Here is a 21,993-nt window from a genome sequence, read left to right as displayed (position 1 = left end):
GAGGGGGGTGGTCTGGTGTCAGGAGGAATATTTCAGTGTGTCATGATGCTCATTTTCCATATCCAGCATCACAGAGTGCCAGGATGTTTTGGGGTGGGAGGGACCTAAAAATTCAACATATCCCACCCCTGCCATGGGCAGGGACACCTTCCACTGTCCCAGGTTGCTCCAAGCCCCAGTGTCCAACCTGGCCTTGGGCACTGCCAGGGATCCAGGGGCAGCCACAGCTGCTCTGGGCACCCTGTGCCAGGGCCTGCCCACCCTCACAGGGAACAATTCCCTCCCAGTATCCCATCCAGCCCTGCCCTGTGACAGTGGGAAGCCATTCCCTGTGTCCTGTCCCTCCATCCCTTGTCCAAACTCCCTCTTCAGCTCTCCCCCTGCACTGCCAAGACCACCATGTCCCCAGGTACCACATCCCTTTTTTTTAACCCCTCCAGGGATGATGACTCCCTGGGCAGCTGTGCTGTGTGGGAGAACCTTTTCCATGAAGAAATATTCCCCAATATCCAACTTGAACCTCCCCTGGCACAACTCGAGGCCATTTCCCCTTGTCCTGTCCCTTGTGTGAGAAAACACCATCCCACCCAACTCCACACTTTTTTTCAGGGAGTTCCAGGAATTCTGTGTTTTGTTCACAGGCATAGTAATTTCTTATGGGGAAAGTGTTATGCAGTGTCAGAATGGTCAGTTCAGGGGTAGGAAGTGTTGTCCTTACAAATACTGTCCTGGGGCAGGACAGGGTTACTGCTTCTTCTCCAGCTTTTTTTTCCCTGTTTTTATGGACTGCTACATTTTAGGCTGTTCATAGCATTCCAAATAAAAGAAGATTTGTAGGTAGGAAGTATCCTGTTTTAGTGAATCCCCTCATCCTGTCAGATAGCTTTGAACCCAAACAAATGATCCCAATATTTCTGCGGAGTTGTCAGCAGGATGGGACAGGATTGTGTTTCCTTGGGCTGTATCACTGGAATCATCAGGATTAGCAGCTCTTTTTGATTGCTGAGCCTTTCCCAGCACTGATAAATTCAGCTCCGTGTTGTGGCTCCTGGGTGAGAGGGAACACTGAGGCGAGCAGCCTGGGGTCAGGGCATGGAGGACAAGGAGGTTCAGCAAAGGGTGGCGGAGCCTGAGCTGTGTCACCAGAGTCAGGGGGCTGCTTTGTCCCCACACATGTGGCAGGGCTGCATCCACTCCATTCCTGGGATAGCTGTGCACATGAATTAAAGCTTGGCTGTGGTACTGGAGAGCCTGGTCCTCCATGCTGGAGATGTGGGAAGAGCAGACCCTCAGGGCCTGCTGCCAGGATTTGGGGTGTAAGGCTTGGTCTGATGACTGCTGAACTCAAGGGATCATGAATGGTTTGGGTTGGAAGGACCTTAAATGCTTAAATCCAGTGCCACCCCTGCTATGGGCAGGGACACCTTGCACTGTCCCAGGCTGCTCCAAGCCCCAAAGTCCAACCTGGCCTTGGGCACTGCCAGGGATCCAGGGGCAGCCACAGCTGTGCCCTCTGTGCCAGGGCCTCAGCACCCTCCCAGGGAACAATTCCTTCCCAGTATCCCACCCAACCCTGCCCTCTGACAGTAAGAAGCCATTCCCTGTGTCCTGGCACTCCAGGCCCTTGTCCACAGTATCTCCCCATCTTTTCTGTGAGATCCTTCAGGCCCTGCAAGGCCACAGTGAGGTGACTCTGGAGCTTCTCCTCTCCAGCTGAACAATCCCAGCTTTCCCAGCCTCTTCTCCCAGCAGATCTGCTCCATCCCCAGCATGTTGGGGTCTCTTTGGAAGCCCAGCTTTGATTTCCCCCCAGGTGTTGTCCCTGGGCTGTCCAAGCAAGGCACAGGCTGGGGGAGCTGAGGTGCCGTGTGACAATTTATTCAGTTTATTTTAGTGGGACAAGAGCCCTTAAGTGTCACTGAGCTAAATATTTCTCTAATTCATGCAGAACTGAAGTGCAATTAGCAGCCTGATGTCACAGGCCTGGGTCAGATCTCTCTCCTGAGATGTGGCTGTTCCAAGGTGGGAGCTCAGGGTTGGGATGGGGCTGGACTCTCCTGCCTTGGTGACAGTCCCCAGCTAGCAGGGGAGGGTCAGGCTGGAGATCAAGGAAAAGTTCTTCCCCAGAGGGAGCTGGTGCTGGGAGAGTTCCCACTGCGTTCCCAGTGGGATCCAAACAAGTATGTGCAGCTCCTAAATGTGTTCCCAATCTGGACCATTCCTGCTTGTCCCCAGGAGGAGTTTCCCAGCTGAGCTCTTCCCACATTTCACCTGCACTCTGCTGTGGGATCACCTGTGCTGAGCTCTGTGCTGGGGGCCCAGCTCTGCTCCTGCTTTCCCTGTGCCTCCTGGACTTTCCTGCAGGAGAAGCTGCTCATTTATCCCAGTGGGGAGGTGCCAGTGCTCCCTCCTTGGTACCTACTGAGTCAGGCATTAAAATCACTTTGGTGAAGTTTATTTTTCAGCACTGACAGCTGATCTGTATTTTCTGCGCTCTCTCTCTCTCTTATTGGGAGCTGCCAGGAGCTCACAAATGCCAAGTGAATTGATGGAGAGGACTTCAGAAGTGATCACCTTGTTTGTAGCATGGCAAGGAAAAAAATCATGGCCTCCCAGCACTGGAGTAACTGAGCAGATACTCCAGGCTTTAGTTTTGATGTTGTACTTTTCAGCTGAATTAATCTTGCTTTCAAACAATGGTTGCTATGTGGAGAGCAAAAGGTGACATAAAAATAATTACAACATGCAAATATAAGGAAAGACAAATCCACATCCCAGCACAAGGTGATAGACAGAAACAAATTCAAAATATTCAAATAATTTCTGTCCTTCCCATCCTCTGAGCCTTGGAGCAGCAGCACCAATTTTTCACATCCTCTGCTCTGGAATTGCTGAAATGAGCTGCAGCAGGGGAGGGGTTTTGCTCTCTGTTTCTGCCTCCAGTTGAATTTGACATTCACTGACTTCCCTCAGGGCTCTTGACTTGTCAGGAGAGATCCAGGACAGCCACCAGGGGAGTTTCACTGTCACCTCTCAGCAAATGTGTGTTCATGGGAGCCTGGGGCTTTTGGGGGCTGATGGAATGGGCTTTAGAGAAACCCTGCTTTCTACAGCTCGGGGGGATGTTGGAAAAATAGCCCCAAATGTGGTGTTCATGTGCCTTGGCTGTGCAGCTGCTGGGGCACCGGGCAGGGCCCTCTGGGACACATTGGTGGTGGTACTTCCATCTCCTCTCTGTCAGCTCCTGGGCCCCATTAGCAACATCAGGAACATCTGGCATTTCAAATTTGTTATTACTTCCTTCTCCTTAGAAAGTGTCAGTTGACAAATCATGGCATTTCCCTGCACAGATGAATTTCTTCTCTTTAGGTGAATTTCTCACTGTGAAAAAAAATTGTCTTTTCAATATTTCATGTCTTGCAAATGAGAAGGTGCCAGTCCTGAGGTCCTGGGATATGCCAGACCATGTGATGTCAGCTCAGATGTAAAAGCTAAGAAAAGGGGGAGGAAGGTGGAAATTTGTTATTTACAATGTTTGTCTTTGGGGAAATCACTTCAGGGGCTGGAGTCCTTCCTGGGAAGTGGCTGAACATCACTTGCTGATGGAAGTACAGAATAAAAACTTCGGTATTTTTCTCTTTTCCCTTTTGCTTTGGAGGGTGGGCAGGCCCTGGCACAGGGTGCCCAGAGAAGCTGTGGCTGCCCCTGGATCCCTGGAAGTGTCAAAGGTCGGGTTGGACACTGGGGCTTGGGACAGCCTGGAATAGTGGAAAGTGTCCCTGCCCATGGCAGGGATGAACTTTGAGGTCTCTCCCAACCCAACCCATCCTGGATTCTATCTTGGCTCTGGCTGGTGCTGCGCAGCAGGATTAGAAGCTCTCTTTGCTGCCTCGTTGTTATTATTTTTTGTTAACCACTGTCAGCAGTGCCGAGGATGCCTCAAGTCCCCTACAGCAGCTCTGGGTCTGCCTTGTAAAGCCTTTATGAATTATTGTGTCCTTTGTGCAGTTCAAGGAACAGGTCTCACCTTCAAATCCACTTCTCCCGGCATTCTCCAAACATTTGTAGCTGCTAAGTAAAAAATTGGTTTCCTTTGGCCGAGGGCTTCCAGGAGACAGCAGCAGGAGCAGGGCCCATTCATTGTCCTCACTCAGGTTTCTGCTGCCTCATCCCATTCAGGAGCACATTAAAGATCATTTCTCCAGGCAGGGATCCACAGCAGCCTGTGAGAAATGGGGAAGAGCCCTGAGGGTCGGGCTCAATCTGCTTGGTGAAACACACAGGGGAGGTTGTTTCTGCAAGGCCTTGGCTTCTCCTCAGTGCACAATCCCCCTGTGCTGTCAGGGTTGTCATTACTGTCACAGGCTGCTGTCTTGCACCGGGCACCTGGCCTGGCACACAGCAGAGGTGCCCTTGCACCTTGCTGCTGCCTGGATCAGCTATTCCAGCGTTCCCAGACACAGCAGCTGCCACCCCTGAGGGTCGCCCTGGGGGGGGGGGGGGGGGGGTGCAGACCCCCTGCTCTGCCCTGATGGAGGAACGTTTTGTGGGGCAAAGACAGAAAATCCCCTTGGAATGTTTGGAATTCTGGCACAGCCCTCACAGTGACCTGTCCCAAAATGCCCTTGCTGCGCTCCCACTGACTGAGCCGGGGGGAAGAGTTCAGGGTGAAATCCCTGCCTGCAGAGGACACACAGACAGCACCAGCAGAGCAGCTTTACCTCTGCCCACTCCTGGGTTTACCCCAGGACAGGAATCCATGAGAACTTCAGATTTGTCAGTGCCAAATGGGAATTCCCAGCTTTAGCCCTAATTAAATATGAGGAGTTTGCTTCCCCAGAGACTCCTTCAGGCCTGGCATGGAAGGTCAGGAAGGTGCAGCCCTCGTTAGGGATTCCCTTTGATTAGGATGAGGGTGAGTCCTGGCAGCCCTAAACCCACACCACAGAAATTGTTGGGGCCTGTTAATTTGTGCTGCAGTCTCAAAGCATTCTCTAATTAAAACACCCCACCAAACCACCACTTCTCCATGGTTTACTGAACTATTTCAAGTTAATTGAATGGGGCCAGGTTCATATTCCTGCTGTGTTTGCTGTGGAGGTGGTGCCTGTCAGGAGGCCTATTCCTCTTAGCCCAGTTTAAGAACCACTGGTTCCCAGCTGGGAAGTGGAGAGACACAGCCAAAGACCCACTCCCCTGCTTAAATCATTGCCCTGGAATGAGTCTGGGTCTAGTAAAGGCTGGGACCAGCCTCACCAGGGGTTGAGACCAGCAGAAGTAATTACACCTCCAGGAGAGAATTACAGCTCCAGGTCTGTTCTTGGATGGAAAAGGTTTCTTTGCAGCCCAGCCCCAGCAGCATTTGCCATCCCCAGAGCCAAATGTGTCCCCATGGGTTCCTGGCAGACACCTGTCCCAGGAGTTATGGAGCCAGCAGCTTTCAGGGATGCTCCAAATCCACACTGGCATTATGGAATATCCTGAGTGGGAAGGGACCCCCAAGGACCATCAAGCTCAACTCCTGGCCCTGCACAGGACAGCCACAAAATCCCCCCCACCCCTGGAGGGTGTTTGGAGCCCTGTCCTGAGCAGTTTGTAAGCCACAGACACCAGTGCCTCTGGCAGAGCTGGGAAAGCCCAGGGATGTTCCTTGATGATCCCATGTGGGCTGTGGGTGTGTGAAGGGACACACAGGAGGTAGACAGGGCCAGATGAGGCTGGAATTCCTCATCATTTCATAGTGCATACTCAGGCTGGCTATTTGGGGTTAGAATGCTGTGAACGTGCACTTAAACCTGATGTGAATTTCTCAGTGAGTGCTGTGAACATGCCCTGAAACCCGCTGGTCACTTGTCACCGAGTGTCTGAGTCCTGCCGGTTCTGCTGGGCTCCCTGTGCTCCAGGCATTGGGTGAACATCCCATGTTATTCCAGGGGGAATGGTTCCTGCGGGGCTCCCTGTGCTCCAGGCACTGGGGGTGAGTGTGTCCCCCATGGGACCAAACACAGCCTTGAGCTCTGTGTGAGGGATGGGATGGGATGGGATGGGATGGGATGGGATGGGATGGGATGGGATGGGATGGGATGGGATGGGATGGGATGGGATAAAAACATGCAGAGAGGGCAAGGCTGTCAGTCCTGGGATCCAGCTCTAGGCAGGATGGAACTGTGTCCTGCCCACATCATCCCCTAGCAGGAAGGAATAATCCATCATGGGTGGAGTTCTGCTCCCTCTTGCAGGCTGGGAGGGGTTTGGAGAGGGGTGTGCCTGGACATTTGGAAAATATTTCATATGTTCCCATTTATATATATATGTGTGTGTGTGTGTGTGTGTGTGTGTGCATGTGTTACTAGTGACATCTTCCACTATCCCAGGCTGCTCCAAGCCCCAAAGTCCAACCTGGCCTTGGGCACTGCCAGGGATCCAGGGGCAGCCACAGCTGCTCTGGGCACCCTGTGCCAGGGCCTGCCCACCCTCCCAGGGAACAATTTCTTCCCAGTATCCCATCCATTCCTGCCCTCTGGCACTGGGAAGCCATTCCCTGTGTCCTGTCCCATCCATTGTCCAAAGTCTCTCTCCATCTTCCTTGTTGGCTTCTTCAGGTCTTAGAAGGCCACAGTGAGGTCACCCCAAATCTTCTCCAGGCTGAACAATCCCAATTCTCTCAGCCTTTACTTGCCAGAGAGGTGCTTCATCCCTCTAAGTAACAACAATAACAACAACAACAACAATAACTAATAGTAGTAGTAATATCAATGACAATAACAATAATAATATATAATAAGATAGTACATTTCTTCATACAAATGTATCTATACATGTGCATAAAGCCCAGCTGCTCTGCAGACTCCAGGTGTTTTTGGGATCACACCCCCATTGTGGCAGTGTGGGCAGAGCCCCTCTGCAGGTGCCCTGGGATTATTCAAGGCATGCAGAAGATCTGAGGGCAAAACAAAGGCTTTGCATGTTACTCAGAAATTGTGCAGGACTGTCCCAAATAAGAGCTCAGTGAAACACGGGCACGGTGCTTTGGGCCATAGTTAATGCTGGAACTGGGGTCACTGCACATGTGGTGCTTTGTGACTGGTTTAGTGCTGAATTGGGGTCAGGCCCTTGGTTCAAGGATATTTTCCAGCCTAAATGATTCTCTGATGCTTTGAAGCTTTTGAGGTTGCAGGATTAATTTTCAGAACAAGAGGCAAAATCCTGCTCCACCTGGAGCCCTCAACATCCCCAGCTGAGCTTTTCAGGTTGTTTATGTGGGAAACCTGGGTGTGAGTGCTCTCCCAGCTAAATCCTCCCTGCCAGAGCAGCCAGTCCCACCTCTTGTTGAGCAAAGTGGCTTTAAGGTTCCCAGTCTGGCCCTGCTCCTGTCACTACAGAGTCCCCCTGGCCTCACCCACCTGCAGGGCAGCAAGGCCACCCTGGGATTCCAGAGAGGAACCTCCCACTCTTTTGTTTTAAAGCTGAGCTGATATGAAATGATCAGAAGTGCTGTTTCAGCATTTAACTCCATCAAGGAACAAGTCCTTCCCACTGAACCATTCCTGCACAGGGCAGAGGAGCCTGAGCCAGACAGGACGCAGAACTACCTGGGATGGAGCTTTGCAGGCAAGGCAGACACAAATTTGGGAAATTTTGATTAAGGAGATTCAAGGACCCAAGGTAGGGATTCATTCCCTGCAGGAATTTTAAGTCAAGAATTAAGCTGCAGGCTGGATTGATTGGATCAGGTCTACTTTCCCTTCCAGGTATCTCATGGGACAGCATCCTCCAGCTTCAGGTGTCCCTCAGGAGCTGCACTGCCCAGTTCCTGGTGCTCTCCATAGCTCCCACTCACACCAGCACCTGGAGCTTGAGCCTCAGCACAGTTTGTGTTTCACTGCTCACAGCTAATTATTCCAAGGCTCACAAACAGCTCCATTGATTTCTCCTAATTATAAATCCTATAGAAAGTTTCCAGCTTGCCACAGTCCCCATTTTCCTCCCCACAGAGTCAATAAAAGTTAAGAGTTGCTCCCTGGTTCCTGTCATTACCACAATAAAACCTGGAGTAATTGAAAAGTGAATCAGGGAAATTGCTGGGTTGGAGAGCAGGGATAGTTGGAATTACTTGGGAGCCTAACCAGAGCTTGTCCCTGCCTGCCCTGAGCTGGACCCATCCTGGACACTTGGCCAGGGTGACACAGAGCTCAGGGAGGACAGATGTCCTGCATAAGCAGGAGCAAGGACCATGTTCCTGCTAAGAGACCAAAAATCACTGCATAAATTCACAGTTTGACAGAGTGTTCTGACTTGGAAGGTACCCCCAAAGATCATTGAGTCCAATTCCTGTGAGCCAGTGAGGGTGATTTTGAATTCCATCTGAGGTTTTTCCACTTCCTAAAAGATACAAATGACAACAAAACAATAAAAAAGATAATTTGTCTCTCTATTAGCATAACATTTGAGATGCTCAGCAGCAGCTGAGCATTTTTCAAGAGAACAGTTCTTTCCCTCCAGACAGATTTTAACTGGAACAGGAAGACCCCAAACCCCTCAAGTCATTACTGCTGGCACAATTTGAGGATGAGCTGATCCCCACTGTTATGTCTGAGCTCCAGCCTGGAGCAGAGGCAGGCCGACAGAAGACTCTGCAAAAGCTTTTTAGTGGCAATGCTGGGAGAGAGGGAGAGCAGCAAAGACTGAGAGGCTGAAGGAGCTGGGGCTGTGCAGCCTGGGGAAGAGGAGGGTGTGCAGAGACCTCCCAGCACCTCCCAGGGTCTGGAGAAGGGAAGGCAGAGAGGGAGCCTGGGAGCATCCGGAACTGGAGGGACAGGGCACAGGGCATGGCTTCCACTGCCAGAGAGCAGGGATGGACGGGATATTGGGAATTAGGAATTGATCCTGGGAGGGTGGGCAGGCCCTGGCACAGGGTGCCCAGAGCAGCTGTGGCTGCCCCTGGACCCCTGGCAGTGCCCAAGGCCACGTTGGACACTGGGGCTTGGAGCAGCCTGGGACAGTGGGAGGTGTCCCTGCCATGGCAGGGGTGGCACTGGATGGGTTTTGAGATCCTTCCAACCCAGCTCATCCTGGGATTCTCATCAGTCCTGAGTTGCTCAGCCTGAGGTTTTCTTCCTGACCACCGCTCATTGCACAGATGCAAAATAATTAATCCTCCAGGAGTTTAACAAAGGAAAATAAGTGCACTTTGCTTAATCTGGGCCCTGCAATATTCCCATCTATCCCTGTGTGTGCAGACAGATTTGCACACATCCATCTGGTTTTATCCAGCATCCACAGAAGCACCAATTTCTCCAATTCCCTTCACTTACCTCCTGCACCAACCCCAACCCTGCTGCAAGGAGTGTGTAGGGAAGTGGACAACAAGGACCAGAGACAAAGTTCCTGGCTCTATCCAGATGAAAAGTATTTCTGTGAACAGCAGAGCTGATGGGTTTGGTTTTTCTTCTGTCCTTGTTCCTCGGGGATTCAGCTAAAAATAGCGAGCATCCCATTGTCACCAGTGGCTCCTTGGTGCCCAGTTCAAAGCTGGGCTGCAAATCCCCCTGGGATTTAATCACCAGTTTCCATCCTGCTTTGTTGTGCATGTACAAATCTCACCAGCCCTGGTCTGCTGTCTTTAATGTTGAAAAGGGAGCAGCTGTGCTCTTCACATCCTGTTCCATGACAAAAAGCATTTCTCCTGGCAATTGAAGGTGTGGAAATTTGGGATAATTCCTCTGGTTGCCTTGCAGCAGTGCTCGGGGTGTTGCAGGAGGTTTGCAGAGGGCAGTGAAGTTGCCCAATGTTCCCAGCCCTCCTGGGTGACTTCCTGCATTGCTGATAGCATGGGGGTAAATCCAAGGATTTCTCACCCAACACCCCATCCTGCATTCCTTTGGAGTCTTCATCCCGGGAAACTCCAGCCTGACATTGAGCCCCTTCCTGATTCCATCCAAATGGCAAACCCATAATTCCACCCCCGTGGTCACTTCCTGCCTGCAGGAGCATCTCCTCAGCATGTGGTGACCCCGTTCCACCTCGTCAGGGCTGATGTTCAACCTCTGCTGGAATTCTTTTCCAGTTCCTGGCTCAGAGACAATTCTCCAAGGCAAATACAAATCTGAGGTTTGCTGTAGTTTGTGGATTTGGTTTTTCTGCCTTCAGGGAATCAGAAGCACAGAAAGGCTTGGGGTTGGAGCAACCTTAAAGCCCATCCAGTGGCACCCCTGACATGACAGGGACACCTTCCACTGTCCCAGGCTGCTCAGTCCCCCAGTGTCCAACCTGACCTTGGACACTGCCAGGGGTCCAGGGGCAGCCACAGCTGCTCTGGGCACCCTGTGCCAGGGCCTGCCCACCCTCCCAGGAACAATTCCTAATTCCCAATATCCCATCAAAACTCTGGCAGCTGGGAGCCATTCCCCTTGTCCTGTCCTGCCTGGTTTGTCCTGTTCTCCCCAGGCTGGGGAAGGAATGGGAATTTCCTGCTGCACACCCGTTCTCCAGGGCAGAAGTAGCTGTGAGTTGGCATTGCATTTCCTCCACTGGGGCATTGAACCAGAGGGGTTTGGACTTTCTGGATACCCTGAGGGTGGCTAGGGGCTCAGATGGGGTGGAGGAGCCCTGATTGCTGTGCATGAACCCTTCTGGGGCTGTAAGTTCCAGGGGTGGGCAGAGGAGGAGTTTCTGCAGCCCTTGGAAAACCTCATCATGACTTGGAACATTTCCATCCTTCTTTACTAAACTCAGAGAGACTCCTCTGCTCCCCTGGCACAGCAAAGCAGCCAGGGTGTGTCTCCTCTCTGCTGCACCATTAGCAGGGATTAATTAATACCACAAACTGCACGTATCCAATGTCCTTCTGGGACAAAATGCTTGCATTCAGTAGGAGTTGTGGGTTTAACACTTGGTTGGTGTAAGAACAGCGTTTCCTACTGGATCTACAACAGAAATCAGCTCAGAGGGAAGTCTCCTCTTCTTATTCCTCCCACCCAGGCACAACTTGGGGGTTAGGAAGGTAAAAAAGGGGGCAGAAACAGGGTTGTGGCTCATGGAATGTGTGAGAGCTACCAGGAGAATCGCTGAGGGTTTTCTCTTTGTTGGGATGGACTGGATTGCTGCCTCTCCAGCCTGGAAGGCCATCCCTGGCACAGGACTTGGTTTCTCTTCTGCTCCAGCAGTGCCAAGGGAGCTGGCAGGGGCAACACCCATTTTTAGACTTCACTGTTAGGTGAAACCAACCCCAAAGAGCAAAAACCCACACTGGGGTGTTGAAATGAGGCTGACAAAACAAAAATTGGGGATTGTGGCATTCCCTCACTCCTGCTTTCCTCAGAGCCCCATGCCCTGGGTGTAACTGGGCTGTCTCCCACAGTTTGACATGCAGAGGATAACGCTGGAGGAGCTGAAGCACATCCTGTACCATGCCTTCCGTGACCACCTCACCATGAAGGACATTGAGAACATCATCATCAATGAGGAGGAGAGCTTGAACGAGAACTCTGGCAACTGCCAAACGGAGTTCGAAGGTGAGAGAGAAAGTCCCTGGGTTTCTGTTCAATTATCCCCTTCCTGTGTGTGTAAAGCTTGCTCTGATCCAGGAGTGAATGCACGGGGTTGGCAGGGAGTTATTTTGTAGTGAGGAGCAGGACACACAGAGAGCTCAACAGCTACCCTCAGATTTCTTCTATCCCTCAGCAAAGCTGATTCTTTTTCAGGTGCAAGGATGAAGCACTGGGGGTTTTCCCCTCTCTCTGGTGGGATGCAGGCAGAGGAATGTGCTGAGATGAGTGTCTAAGCTAGGCTGAACTTCCCTACAGAAACACCTTTATTTCCCTCATCCTACCACGGAAAGACTTTCTTGGTAGGCAGGCCCTACCAAGCTGTGTTGAGCTTCTCCAGTTTTCTGTTCAAATCCCAAAAAGGCTCCCAAGGAACAGCTGGGATGAATTCTGTCCTGCACTGTAATACCAGCAGTAAGCAGAGGTCTGTGCCCTGCTGCCCTGGGTACCTTTTGCTCTGAGCTGCCAGGACCTGCCTCAGCCAGGACAGCTCCTCTCAACACATGAGGAGCTCTGAAAAGTTAAGAGTTGAGCAGTGCTTGGAGGCACCCAGAGAAGGGGAAACATTTCCTTCCTTCAGCAGAGCCACAGGGGATCAGGAAATAGGATCATACACTGGGATCTAGAGTGGATTTTGCACTTGGACAGAGCCGACACTGGCAAGGACATTCCCCATTTTAAGCCACGTCAGAAGAAGCCTTTTCATTTCCTTGGCCAGAGGAACTCATGCTGCTCCAAAGTATTGCTGCTTGGAACAACCAAGTAAGTCCTTGTTGTCCAGACTGGGGCTGCCCCTGGACTCCTGGAAGTTTCCCATGCCGGGTTGGATGGGGCTTGGAGCACCCTGGGTTGGTGGAAGGTGTCCCTGCCCACAAACAAGATGGTTTTTAAGTTCCCTTCCAACCTCAACTGTCCTGTGATTCCATGAAATCATCTCATGTGCAGAAGAACCCAGGGAAATGGAACAGAGAAGCTCAGAGTTTGTGTCCTAGTAGAGCCGCTTCCGACCATTTGGGGGAAATACTGATATTCTGTGGGGTCAAACAGCTCTGAATGGGCACCAGGTCGAGGCACCAAGCAGAGGATGAAGATATAGCCCAGTCCTTGGCCTTGCTAATGAATGAGATGCAGCAGCTCCATTCTTACTCTCCCCTCTGTTAAGCACTGCAGAGAAGCTGGAGGAGCACAGCTGAATTTAAAAAACAACTGCAGGAGGGAGGCAGCAGCAACACTCTCTGCATCAGGCCAAGCAACAATTTTAATGTTCCTCCTGGTGGGCAGCAGGAGGGAGAGATGTTTCTTCCTTGCCTGGAGCTGTTGGTACCCGCTGACATGCTGATCCCTGGGGACACAAGCCAGTTGTCACTGCTGCAGGGTTTTGGGAGCCTGGCTGAACCACCCAGGAAAAAAATGTGGGTCTCAAATGCTCAGCATCTCATTTTGGAAGTTCCAGTTTCCAAAAGTACAGCAGGAACAGCTTTTCTCGTGGGATGTTTTGGCATTGCTGGTGCCAGGCAGAACCTAGAAGCAAAACAGATCCTTTTTTAGATGTTAGGAGCACATACAAATCCAGCAGGGAATCAAGATCACCTGAACTGTCAACAACAGGGCAAAGTTTTGCTCCAGATCCCAGTGGAATGGGACAGTTCTGGTCTGTGACAGCTCTGACAGGAGCATTTCTGCCAGGAAAGAGCAGGTTGAGTCCCTGCAGCTCTCCAGGCTTGCTAGGAACGACCCACCAGTGCCCTCAGAGTTCCCAGTTCTCAAACACCAGGATCCCTGCAGGGCTCAATAGCAGGAATTACACGTCATGGACTGTGGCACTAAGGCATAGCTGTCAGCTGTCCTGGGGCGTCTCCCTGGGGGTCACTCCCTTCTAATTGTGCACTGAAGGAGATGCTTTTTGGATAGAATTTCTAGAGTTTTATTTAGGTGCTACATTGGGATGGGATGAAGAACTAAAAGAACTTCCTTTCTTAGTTCAACTCCTCAAATAGCAATTCAAATATTTCTCTCAGCTCCCATCTATATTTAATGTATAATGCACCCCATTGAAGGGCCTTTAATTCTGGGGAGGAATGAAGCCAAGATGAACCACAGGGGTTCGCACTGAGGTTTGGGGATCTCCTAAGGGAGCAGACACAGCTGAAACTTTCAGGAGAACGTTGGTGAGAGGGGGATCTCCACTTGGTGTCACCTCTGGGTGTGTTCTTGGATCCCAGACCAGTCCCAAACCTTCTCCTTTGGGCAGAGACATGTCCCTTCTCCACACTGGACATTCCCCTTCTTCACAGCTGGGTGAGCTGGCTGAGGTGGTAAAGAGTATTGTACAGGTAATATCACCATCCGTACAAATCCATGAGATTTCTGTCGTACAATTATGACATTTTGTGATATTGAGGTCTTTATGACCATGAAATATTCTTCAGTATCAATGTGGATGACAGACCTTGCACCTCTCACCACATATTTTACCCCAAATAAAATACTTGTATTGTAGTTAGGGCCAAGTTCAGGGTTTCCTCAGCTCCCTCTGAACATTGAAGTCATTTGCAGGATGTCACATCCAGGGGAAGGACACACCCAGGGCAGAGGCACGGTTCTGTCCTCAGCTTTATCTCTGTTTTTATCAGCGCTCAGGACAGGACATTGAGTGCTGTGTGATTTCATGGGACACAGGGAAAGGACAATTTGTAGCAACACTGTGTTCCCAAAGATTTACAGTCCAGCAGCCTTTTCCTGGCAGTTCCCTTGATCCAACACTCAGGACAAAGCTGGTGGCACAGCGGTCAGTGGTTACAGGACTGGTGCTGCCTGCCAGGAGGGTTCCGCTCTCAGCCACGACCCCCAAATCCACAGGATACAGCCAGCAGCTTCCCCCTGCCTTCCCCCCCCCCCGCCCCCCCCGTCCCACTCAGCTCGGCTTGGCAATGACAAACTGACCTGTTAAACCAAAAATAACTCCAGGCAGCCAGAACAAGCCACCATAACTCACCTATGGCACGGCTGGGACAGGGCCACTATAAATACACTGCTGCTGTCCTTGTGAGGAACTGTTTTCCTGCAGGCTCCCAGTGCTAGGAGCACATCCCAAACCCACCATGGGCATCGTGACCTGGAAACAGCCTGGCTCCATTAACCCCAGTTCCTGCTGGAGGAGTTCTGGGGGCAGTGGTCTGTGCCAGTGAGGGAGTTCTCCTCACCAGCCTGTCCTGGGAGTGTTGAGAAGAAGAATGAACCAGCCTTGATTTGCCTTTGCCTGGTGAGGTCTGATGGATGTTGGAAACCTCTGGGTTGCTCTTTCCCCTAAGAAGGGTTGAGTTCTCCAGAGGAGCCTCAGGATCTGCCCAAGTCCAATGAACCAGCTCCACATCCAACCCCTGGCATGTCCCAGGGGTGGTAAGAGTTCCCACCGGCACCCAAATGTTGGCATCCAGCCCTGGGACAATGCCAGCTATGGGTGCCAGCAGGAAAAGCAGATTCTGTGCTCAAAGATTATGAATTTAGAGAAAGGAGAGAACTGAGGGCAAACCCTCCCCAGTAAGCAGGATTGGTTAAATGGAACTTCATGTTCAAGAGGACAGCACATAGGGAAGAATTCCAGGAATCAGGACATCAGGAATTCCAGCTCCTCTGTCTCCCTGTGGATTTCAAGGGAGCAGGGCAATGGTGATACCCACCTCGTTACTGGAGTCATTCTGTACCAACAGCAAGAGGGTCTGGCTGGGCCTTCAGCCCCTCCACAGTCATCCCCCTTTCCCCTGGGGTTATTTGTAGGTAATTTAGATGTTTGGTGTCCCTTCAGTTGGTAAAGAGCAGTAAATGGGACTTCCCTGCACCCTGCTGCCTTCAGGCTCTGGTTTATAACAGAACCCTCAAGAATTGTTCAATCCAGGAACATTTCTGCAAAAACACCAAGCATGTTTTACTCTTTTCCTCTGAAGAGGTGGGTTTGTTATCGCAATAAACCCTTGCCCAGTCTTGGACTGCTGTTTCCATCAGCAGGCCCAACCTGACAGCAATGCTGGTGATTTTTCTGCTGCCTGGAAGTGCTGTAGAAGTACAGAAATACTAGAAAAAATAAAATAATAACTACAGCTGGGCAGGAATGAGCATTTCAAATCACCGGGGCACCGTGCACAAAGCCAGGGAGCCACAGCATTGATCCTGTGTGGTTTATAAAAGCCAGAGAAGGAATCCAGGAGCAGAGTAGTGCAAGCAGAGAGTGAGGAATTTGGGAGAGCTGCTCGCAGGGGGGCATTTCATTCCCTGCCCAGAACACATCAAGACCTCACTCACATTCCCTGCCTGGGGCAGGATGGCTCCAACCCTCCCTAAGGAGGTTTCTGTGTCTCTGGCTCTGAGCTGGGGCCACTGGGAGCTGGGATTAGGGCACAGGCACTGCTGAACACCAGCCAGAGGAGGTGACGGGAGAGAAAACTGGGACTCAAAACCCAGCATGCAGGGCTCTCTGTGTGATGAGGTTCAAGACTGGATCACAACAAGGGGTTTTTCCACATATTCTAAAAATATTCTCCTTTCCAGCTATCCAAACATGGGCACCTGAAGCCTGTCCTTGGGTGCATTTTAGGTTTGTTTTGGGGTTGTTGTCAACCATCTGAAAGTCTCCTGTCATCACAAAACCATCCATGAGGAAAAGGTGACAGGGACATCCCTTCCCAGGGCAAACCAAGCCCAAAGACCAAAGCAAGGCCCAGAGTAGCCAGGCAGAGCTGCCCATCCAGTGTGGGATGATTTCCTGGTTTTCCCTGACTGACGTGGACAGGCCAATTGAATGAGGGTCAATAAGGCCAAGTGCCAGGTCCTGCACTTGTTCCATGGCACAACAGCCCATGGAATGCTTCAGGCTGGGACAGAGGAGCTGGACAGCTGGAAAAGGCTCTGGGGGTGCTGGTGCCAGTGGCTGGACATGAGCCCAGGTGTGCTCAGGTGGCCAAAAAGGCCAATGGCCCCTGGGCTGCACCAGGGCAGGGCTTGTCCCCTGTGCTGGCACTGCTAAAGTCACACCTCCAGTTCTGGGATCAGTTCTGGGCCCCTCAGGACAAGACAGACCCTGAGAGGCTGGAGCCTGTCCAGGGAAGGGAACAGAGCTGGGAAGGGGCTGGAGCCCCAGGAGCAGCTGAGGGAGCTGGGGAAGGGGCTCAGCCTGGAGAAAAGGAGGCTCGGGGGGGACCTTGTGGCTCTGCACAACTCCCTGACAGGAGGGGACAGATGGGGGGGGGGTCCAGGGAACAGGGACAGTAGGAGAGGGAACGGCCTCAGGCTGGGCCAGGGGAGGCTTAGATTAGAAAATAGGAGCAATTTCTACACTGGAAGGGTTGCCCAACAATGGTGGAGTCTCTATCCCTTCAAGTGTCCAAAAAGTGTGGCACCGAGGACATGGTTTAGTGCTGACCATTGTGGCAGTGCTGGGGTGATAACTGGGCTCTTCCAGCCATAACCACCCTAGGACTGCCTGGGGAAACCTTCAAGACCTTTGCGCACATATCTCCACAGTGCCCCGACAGCACACGTGGTTCTGACATTCAGATGTGGGGAGGCCAAGACAGAGACATATACTGGCTTTATTAAGTCACAGCACGAATTCTCACTGATGAGCTTAGCAAAAAGTAAAATTAAATAAAACAAGTGCTAAAAATCTCAACTCTATCTGCTTTTTAATTGCTGCTCTCACCTCTTTTGACAATTATTCTGCAAACAGTCACTTGGAAAGGTTCTTAATAAATCTGATTTGGCTTAAGCACAGAAAATCTAAAACAGTTTGGAAAAGTGACTCATGTACCAAGGATGCTCCTGGGAATTGTCACAGTGGGGGCCTGAGTGTCATCAGGGAGAACGTCTTGATTTTCCTTTCATTCCCATTTGACCTGGAAGAGTTGGAGGGATTCACACAAGGTCGATCATTTGCTATTAAAAAGAACTTCAGAGACAACTTAGTCCAAACTGAAAGACAGGAGGTTTAGGTCAGATAATGTGAAGAAAATGTTCCCTGTGAGGGTGGGCAGGCCCTGGCATAGGGCGCCCAGAGCAGCTGTGGCTGCCCCTGGATCCCTGGCAGTGTCCCAGGCCAATCTGGACTGGGCTTGGAGCAGCCTGGGACAGTGGAAGCTGTCCCTATTCATGGGACAAAGATGACCTTTGCGGTCACTTTCAACCCAACCCAACCCAATCCATTCTATGATTCCAATTTCACAAAGAGTTTAAAAGAAATACACAGCTAATCCCAAATATCCTTGTGAGCATTTAAAGGGGTTAAAAGCCATGATGAGGGAGAGGAGTTCCTGAAGGGTTGGGAAGGACTGGGATGGGCTGGTTTGGAAGTCCTGGAAGGTTGAGTGAGTTGTTTGGGAATGTCCCAGTAGGGAGAGGTGACAGTGAAGACAGGAGGGTTCCTGAGCTGCTCCAGGCAGGAACACAAGCCCTGGTGTGTCTGACCGTCCCTCTTGTCCCCGCAGTGCACGCCCAGAAGCAGAACCGCCAGACGTGCGTGCGCAAGAGCCTCATCTGCGCCTTCGCCATGGCCTTCATCATCAGCGTGATGCTGATCGCGGCCAACCAGATCCTGCGCAGCGGCATGGAGTAGTGCTGGCACGGCTCAGAAAGGTCCTGGCAGCGCCATGGCAGCCATGCATGCGCACCCCGGGAGAGCTCCCGCCCCGATCCCACGGCACCGACACGCGGGCACAGCCGGCGCCTGCAGCAGGAGCCTGAGCCAGCAGCGTGTCCTGTGAACCGACCACATCCTTTTGGCAGGGACATCAAAGGGCTGTTCTAATGCTTTAAAGGTTTTGTTTCCTAATGCAATAATCCCATATCCAGGAGTCCCGAATTATTGCTTTGAAACAGCAATGGCAACGCGGAGGAGACTTGGATCCGGCGCTCTGCGGTTCAAAGGAGGCCCAGCCTCGTGACTTGTCCTTATCCCAGGGACCACTGACTATCCCACGGAGCTCCCGCCGGGCCCACATTCCCAGGAAGTTGATCGTAGCATTGCCACAAGCAAGTCCTGTTCCTTTTGTTCCACGTGTTCCAGCTTCACTTTCCTTTTCCCTTATGACCATGCCATGGAGTTTACGGCATTAGAGGGGAGCTAGAGCATCCTTGTACAGTATTTTCTGAGGAAAAAGGGGGAGAATTTGCCAGCACCATACAAAATGTCTGTTTTTTGCTTCATCAGCTCCACCTTTGACAAGAGACTGTGGGGTAGCAGGAGTTTGTTGGTAATTTTTTTCCGACTGTGAATCAGGGCTTGAGGAGCACCCCTTGTTTTCCCACCTGGGCATTGCTGAACTTGTGCAAAGTCTTCCAAGGGACTCTGCCACCACCAGCGCCAGCTAAACCCCCCTCTCCTCGAGCCTCTCTGCATATTCAACATTTTCTCTCCAGCAGTTTTACCCTTCTTCTTTATTGGTCTTCAAGAATTTTTTCCCAGGTGAAAATCCTGAGGGAAGCTCTTCCCAAGCTTTCGTTCCCTCTCCTTGCCTGCACAATTTTAATTTATTCCATTTCATGTGGCCTGGTTATGATCTGCAGTGAAACCTGCACAGTAGACATCATCCTGTGGGGGAGATTTTATTTTCACCCAAATGGTAAAGTGTGGATTTGACCAGCCAACCTCTCCATTCTCTCCCAGGATCCATCCCATGGGCAGGCTCCAAAGGGAGCTGTCGGAAAAGCTGAGTGCAGCAGGGGAAGAAGGAACCAAACCTGAGGCCACCCCTGTGTGTTTGAAGTGTGTCAGACTTCCAGATCCCGGGAGCATTGGGTGGTTGTCCTGGAACACATTTTAAGGAGAAGATGGAATGATGCAGAGCAGGGACACCACACGGGAAAGTGCAAGGAGCCAGGATTACTTGGGAAGGTGTTTTTCCTTTGAAACTTGACACAAATCCATGCATTTCCCTTTGGATAAACTGTGCCCCTGGGTGCCACACCAGGACAGAGGTGATCTCCTGCCCTCCTAGGAGGGGTTTCCCAGCTGGTGATCATGGAGTGCTCCAAGGGAGTTCCATGGAGGCACTCAGCTGTTGGAGTGGGGTGGCTGTGCTGGGAGAGCTCCAGGCACACCCGGGAACCCTGGTTGCTCCTGGAAGTGGAGGTGACTGTTCCCTGTGCCACAGGAGGGGCAGGATGGCTCCCCTAGGGGTTGCACAGCCCCAGCCTCCCTCATCCCACACTGCAGCCACTGACTTACACTGGATCCATCCCAAACACTCATTCCATCTCTTTCTTTTCTCCTAGTCTGAGTGACATTTGCCTGTACTTTTAGCAGCCTAATTTAAAAATCTGCTGCTCCTTGTCCTGTCTCCCACCACCCCTTTAAACTCAAGTCACTTTTAGGTGTCTCGGTCTCCTGCCTCCACCTTTTCCTGCCATTTTCCTGGTGTCCCCTCCATCCCAAAGAAAACACCTTTTCCACAGCAGCAGAGTTGTTTTTTTCTGCCTTTCCCAAACACACAACTCCTGCATTTATATTCTGCTATGACCAATAGAGTTGAACTGCAGAATATTCCATTAAAAAAATGATTCTGTCTCCCAGAAGATGGAGAGATTTCCATTTGCCACAGCGCAGCAGCAGAATATCTGTGGGATATTCTGGAGTGGGATTCTCAGTGCTGGGGAGCCCAGACATGTTTTCTGTGCTGGGCATTGCAGATAACAAGCTTGGAGATAATTTTAAGGGAACTGATCCCCACTTTTAGGTCTCAGGGGTCTGTGGAAAGGTGGCAGCTGTGGAAAGAAAAAGTCTAAATGTTCCTTGCCACCAAGGAATATTCATTTTGTGCCTGGGATTGTGCTGGAGTGAGTGTGGGCAGATGGAGGTAGAGGGGAGGGATGGGGGGAGCACAGGGCAGGGTGGTGCTGCCATTGAGCCCAAACCCACAACCCCAAACCCACAACCCCAAACCCACAACCCCAAACCAGGCATTTCCCCAATTTTCTTCACCCGTGTGCCACAACCCCCCAGCAGACTCCAGGCCCAGAAGCACCTCATGGACAATGATTGTCTGCATTCCTTGAAGCTTTCTGGAAGGCTCCAGAATTCCCTTCTGCATGCTCCATAAACCCTTGTAAATACAGCCATTCTCCAGCCCAACCCTTCCCCTCGCAGCTCCATTTGTAAAACCAAACCTATAATGAATATATTGGTAAAAGCCATAGCCTGGTGTCAGTAGAGTTCATTGCACAACTCCCCACTGATTTTACTGGGTACAGGATTTTGGGGGCTTTGGGGTGTGATTTTTCTGTAGGGAAGCTCACTTTTCCATTACAAATCAGGGTCATGTCTTGCCAGAGGTCTCCTTTCCCTTCCTAGAGCAGCCTTCCTCCATCTCCAGGCATTGTGAAGAGATCCTTTCTTTAATCAGTGACTCCTGGCAATGCAGGATGGATCAGGCCAAGCTATTCCATCCTTTCTTTCCCCACAACCTTCCCATCCAGCAGCACTGGATGTCTTCTACCTCCCTCCCTGGCTCCATTTATGTAACATCCATTTATCTCCTTTTTTTTCCTTCTACACAGGAGGGGAAAAATAGGGCTTTTTGCTGCTTTTACAGACAGGAGGTAAAAATAGAGCAGTAAAATTCTGATTGGAACCTGATGGCAAAAGCTGAGGGGGGAGAAAGCAGAAGAATCAAAGACATAAAAATAAAAACCCCACATCCCATACTTTAAGAAAAAAAAAAAAAACTATTTAAGTGCTAATTAACATACTTTAAAAAAATACCCAGACTGCAGCAGAGCTGTCAGAAAAAGCTCCAAACTTCTGCTCTTGCCAGTTCCAGGAGGATTGAAGTGTCTTTTCAGCCCTGCAGTTCTGGAGGAACAGGAGATTGCTATGGCAACCCTGGCTGTTCGTGACATGGGTGCCACCATGGCAGAGCACACATGATCCCAGACTTCCAGGGATGGGCAAACAGCTCCCAGCAGTGCAACAGGGGCTTTTCATGGATTAGGAAATTATTAGGAATTCGTGAGCAACTCTGTTGGCTTGGCCACAAAAAAACTGTGTGCAATTAAGAGGATTGAAGTGCAGGGAAGGCTTCGAGAGCGACGTGATGATTTCAGCCTGAGAGAGGCTTTGGTTTAATTCAGGAGGGAGTGAAATCCACTCAGCCTGAGCACTGCCTGTCCTGGGCTTGCTGAGGACACTTTGGGAAAGTTCTCCGTGTGGGGATCGTGGAAGGATTTGGGTTCCTGCTCCTGCAAGGCTGCACCCCTGATGACCACTGACCTTGGCTGGCTTCAACCACTGGCTTTAGCAATGATCCTGATTCCCTGCTGCTGAAGGAGCCAGCAGAAGGAACAGCAGCCTCACCGATGCTGAAATAATTTGGAGGCTGTGGGGAAGTGGATTCCAGCAAAAGCTGCTGAAGGAACCCAGCTCACCTGTCAGAGCCAAAGTCATTCCTTCAGGGCAGCATCC

General features: G+C 51.2%; 1 protein-coding gene across 1 annotated transcript in view; it reads left to right on the top strand.

Annotated features, from left to right (window-relative positions):
• CALN1 (calneuron 1) overlaps window positions 1-18,150 on the top strand; it is a 94,185-nt gene extending 76,035 nt beyond the window's left edge. The window contains exons 4-6 of the mRNA XM_062507174.1: window positions 11,360-11,513; window positions 13,859-13,861; window positions 18,023-18,150. Of these exons, the coding sequence (XP_062363158.1) occupies window positions 11,360-11,513; window positions 13,859-13,861; window positions 18,023-18,150 (285 nt within the window). The remainder of the gene's footprint in view (window positions 1-11,359; window positions 11,514-13,858; window positions 13,862-18,022) is intronic.
• The last annotated feature ends 3,843 nt before the right edge of the window (window positions 18,151-21,993 follow it).

This window comes from Cinclus cinclus, chromosome 22 (genome assembly GCF_963662255.1).
Source record: "Cinclus cinclus chromosome 22, bCinCin1.1, whole genome shotgun sequence".
Classification (NCBI taxonomy): Eukaryota; Metazoa; Chordata; class Aves; order Passeriformes; family Cinclidae; genus Cinclus; species Cinclus cinclus.
Note: the sequence above shows the minus strand (reverse complement) of the source record. Positions and strands in the feature narration are given on the sequence as shown.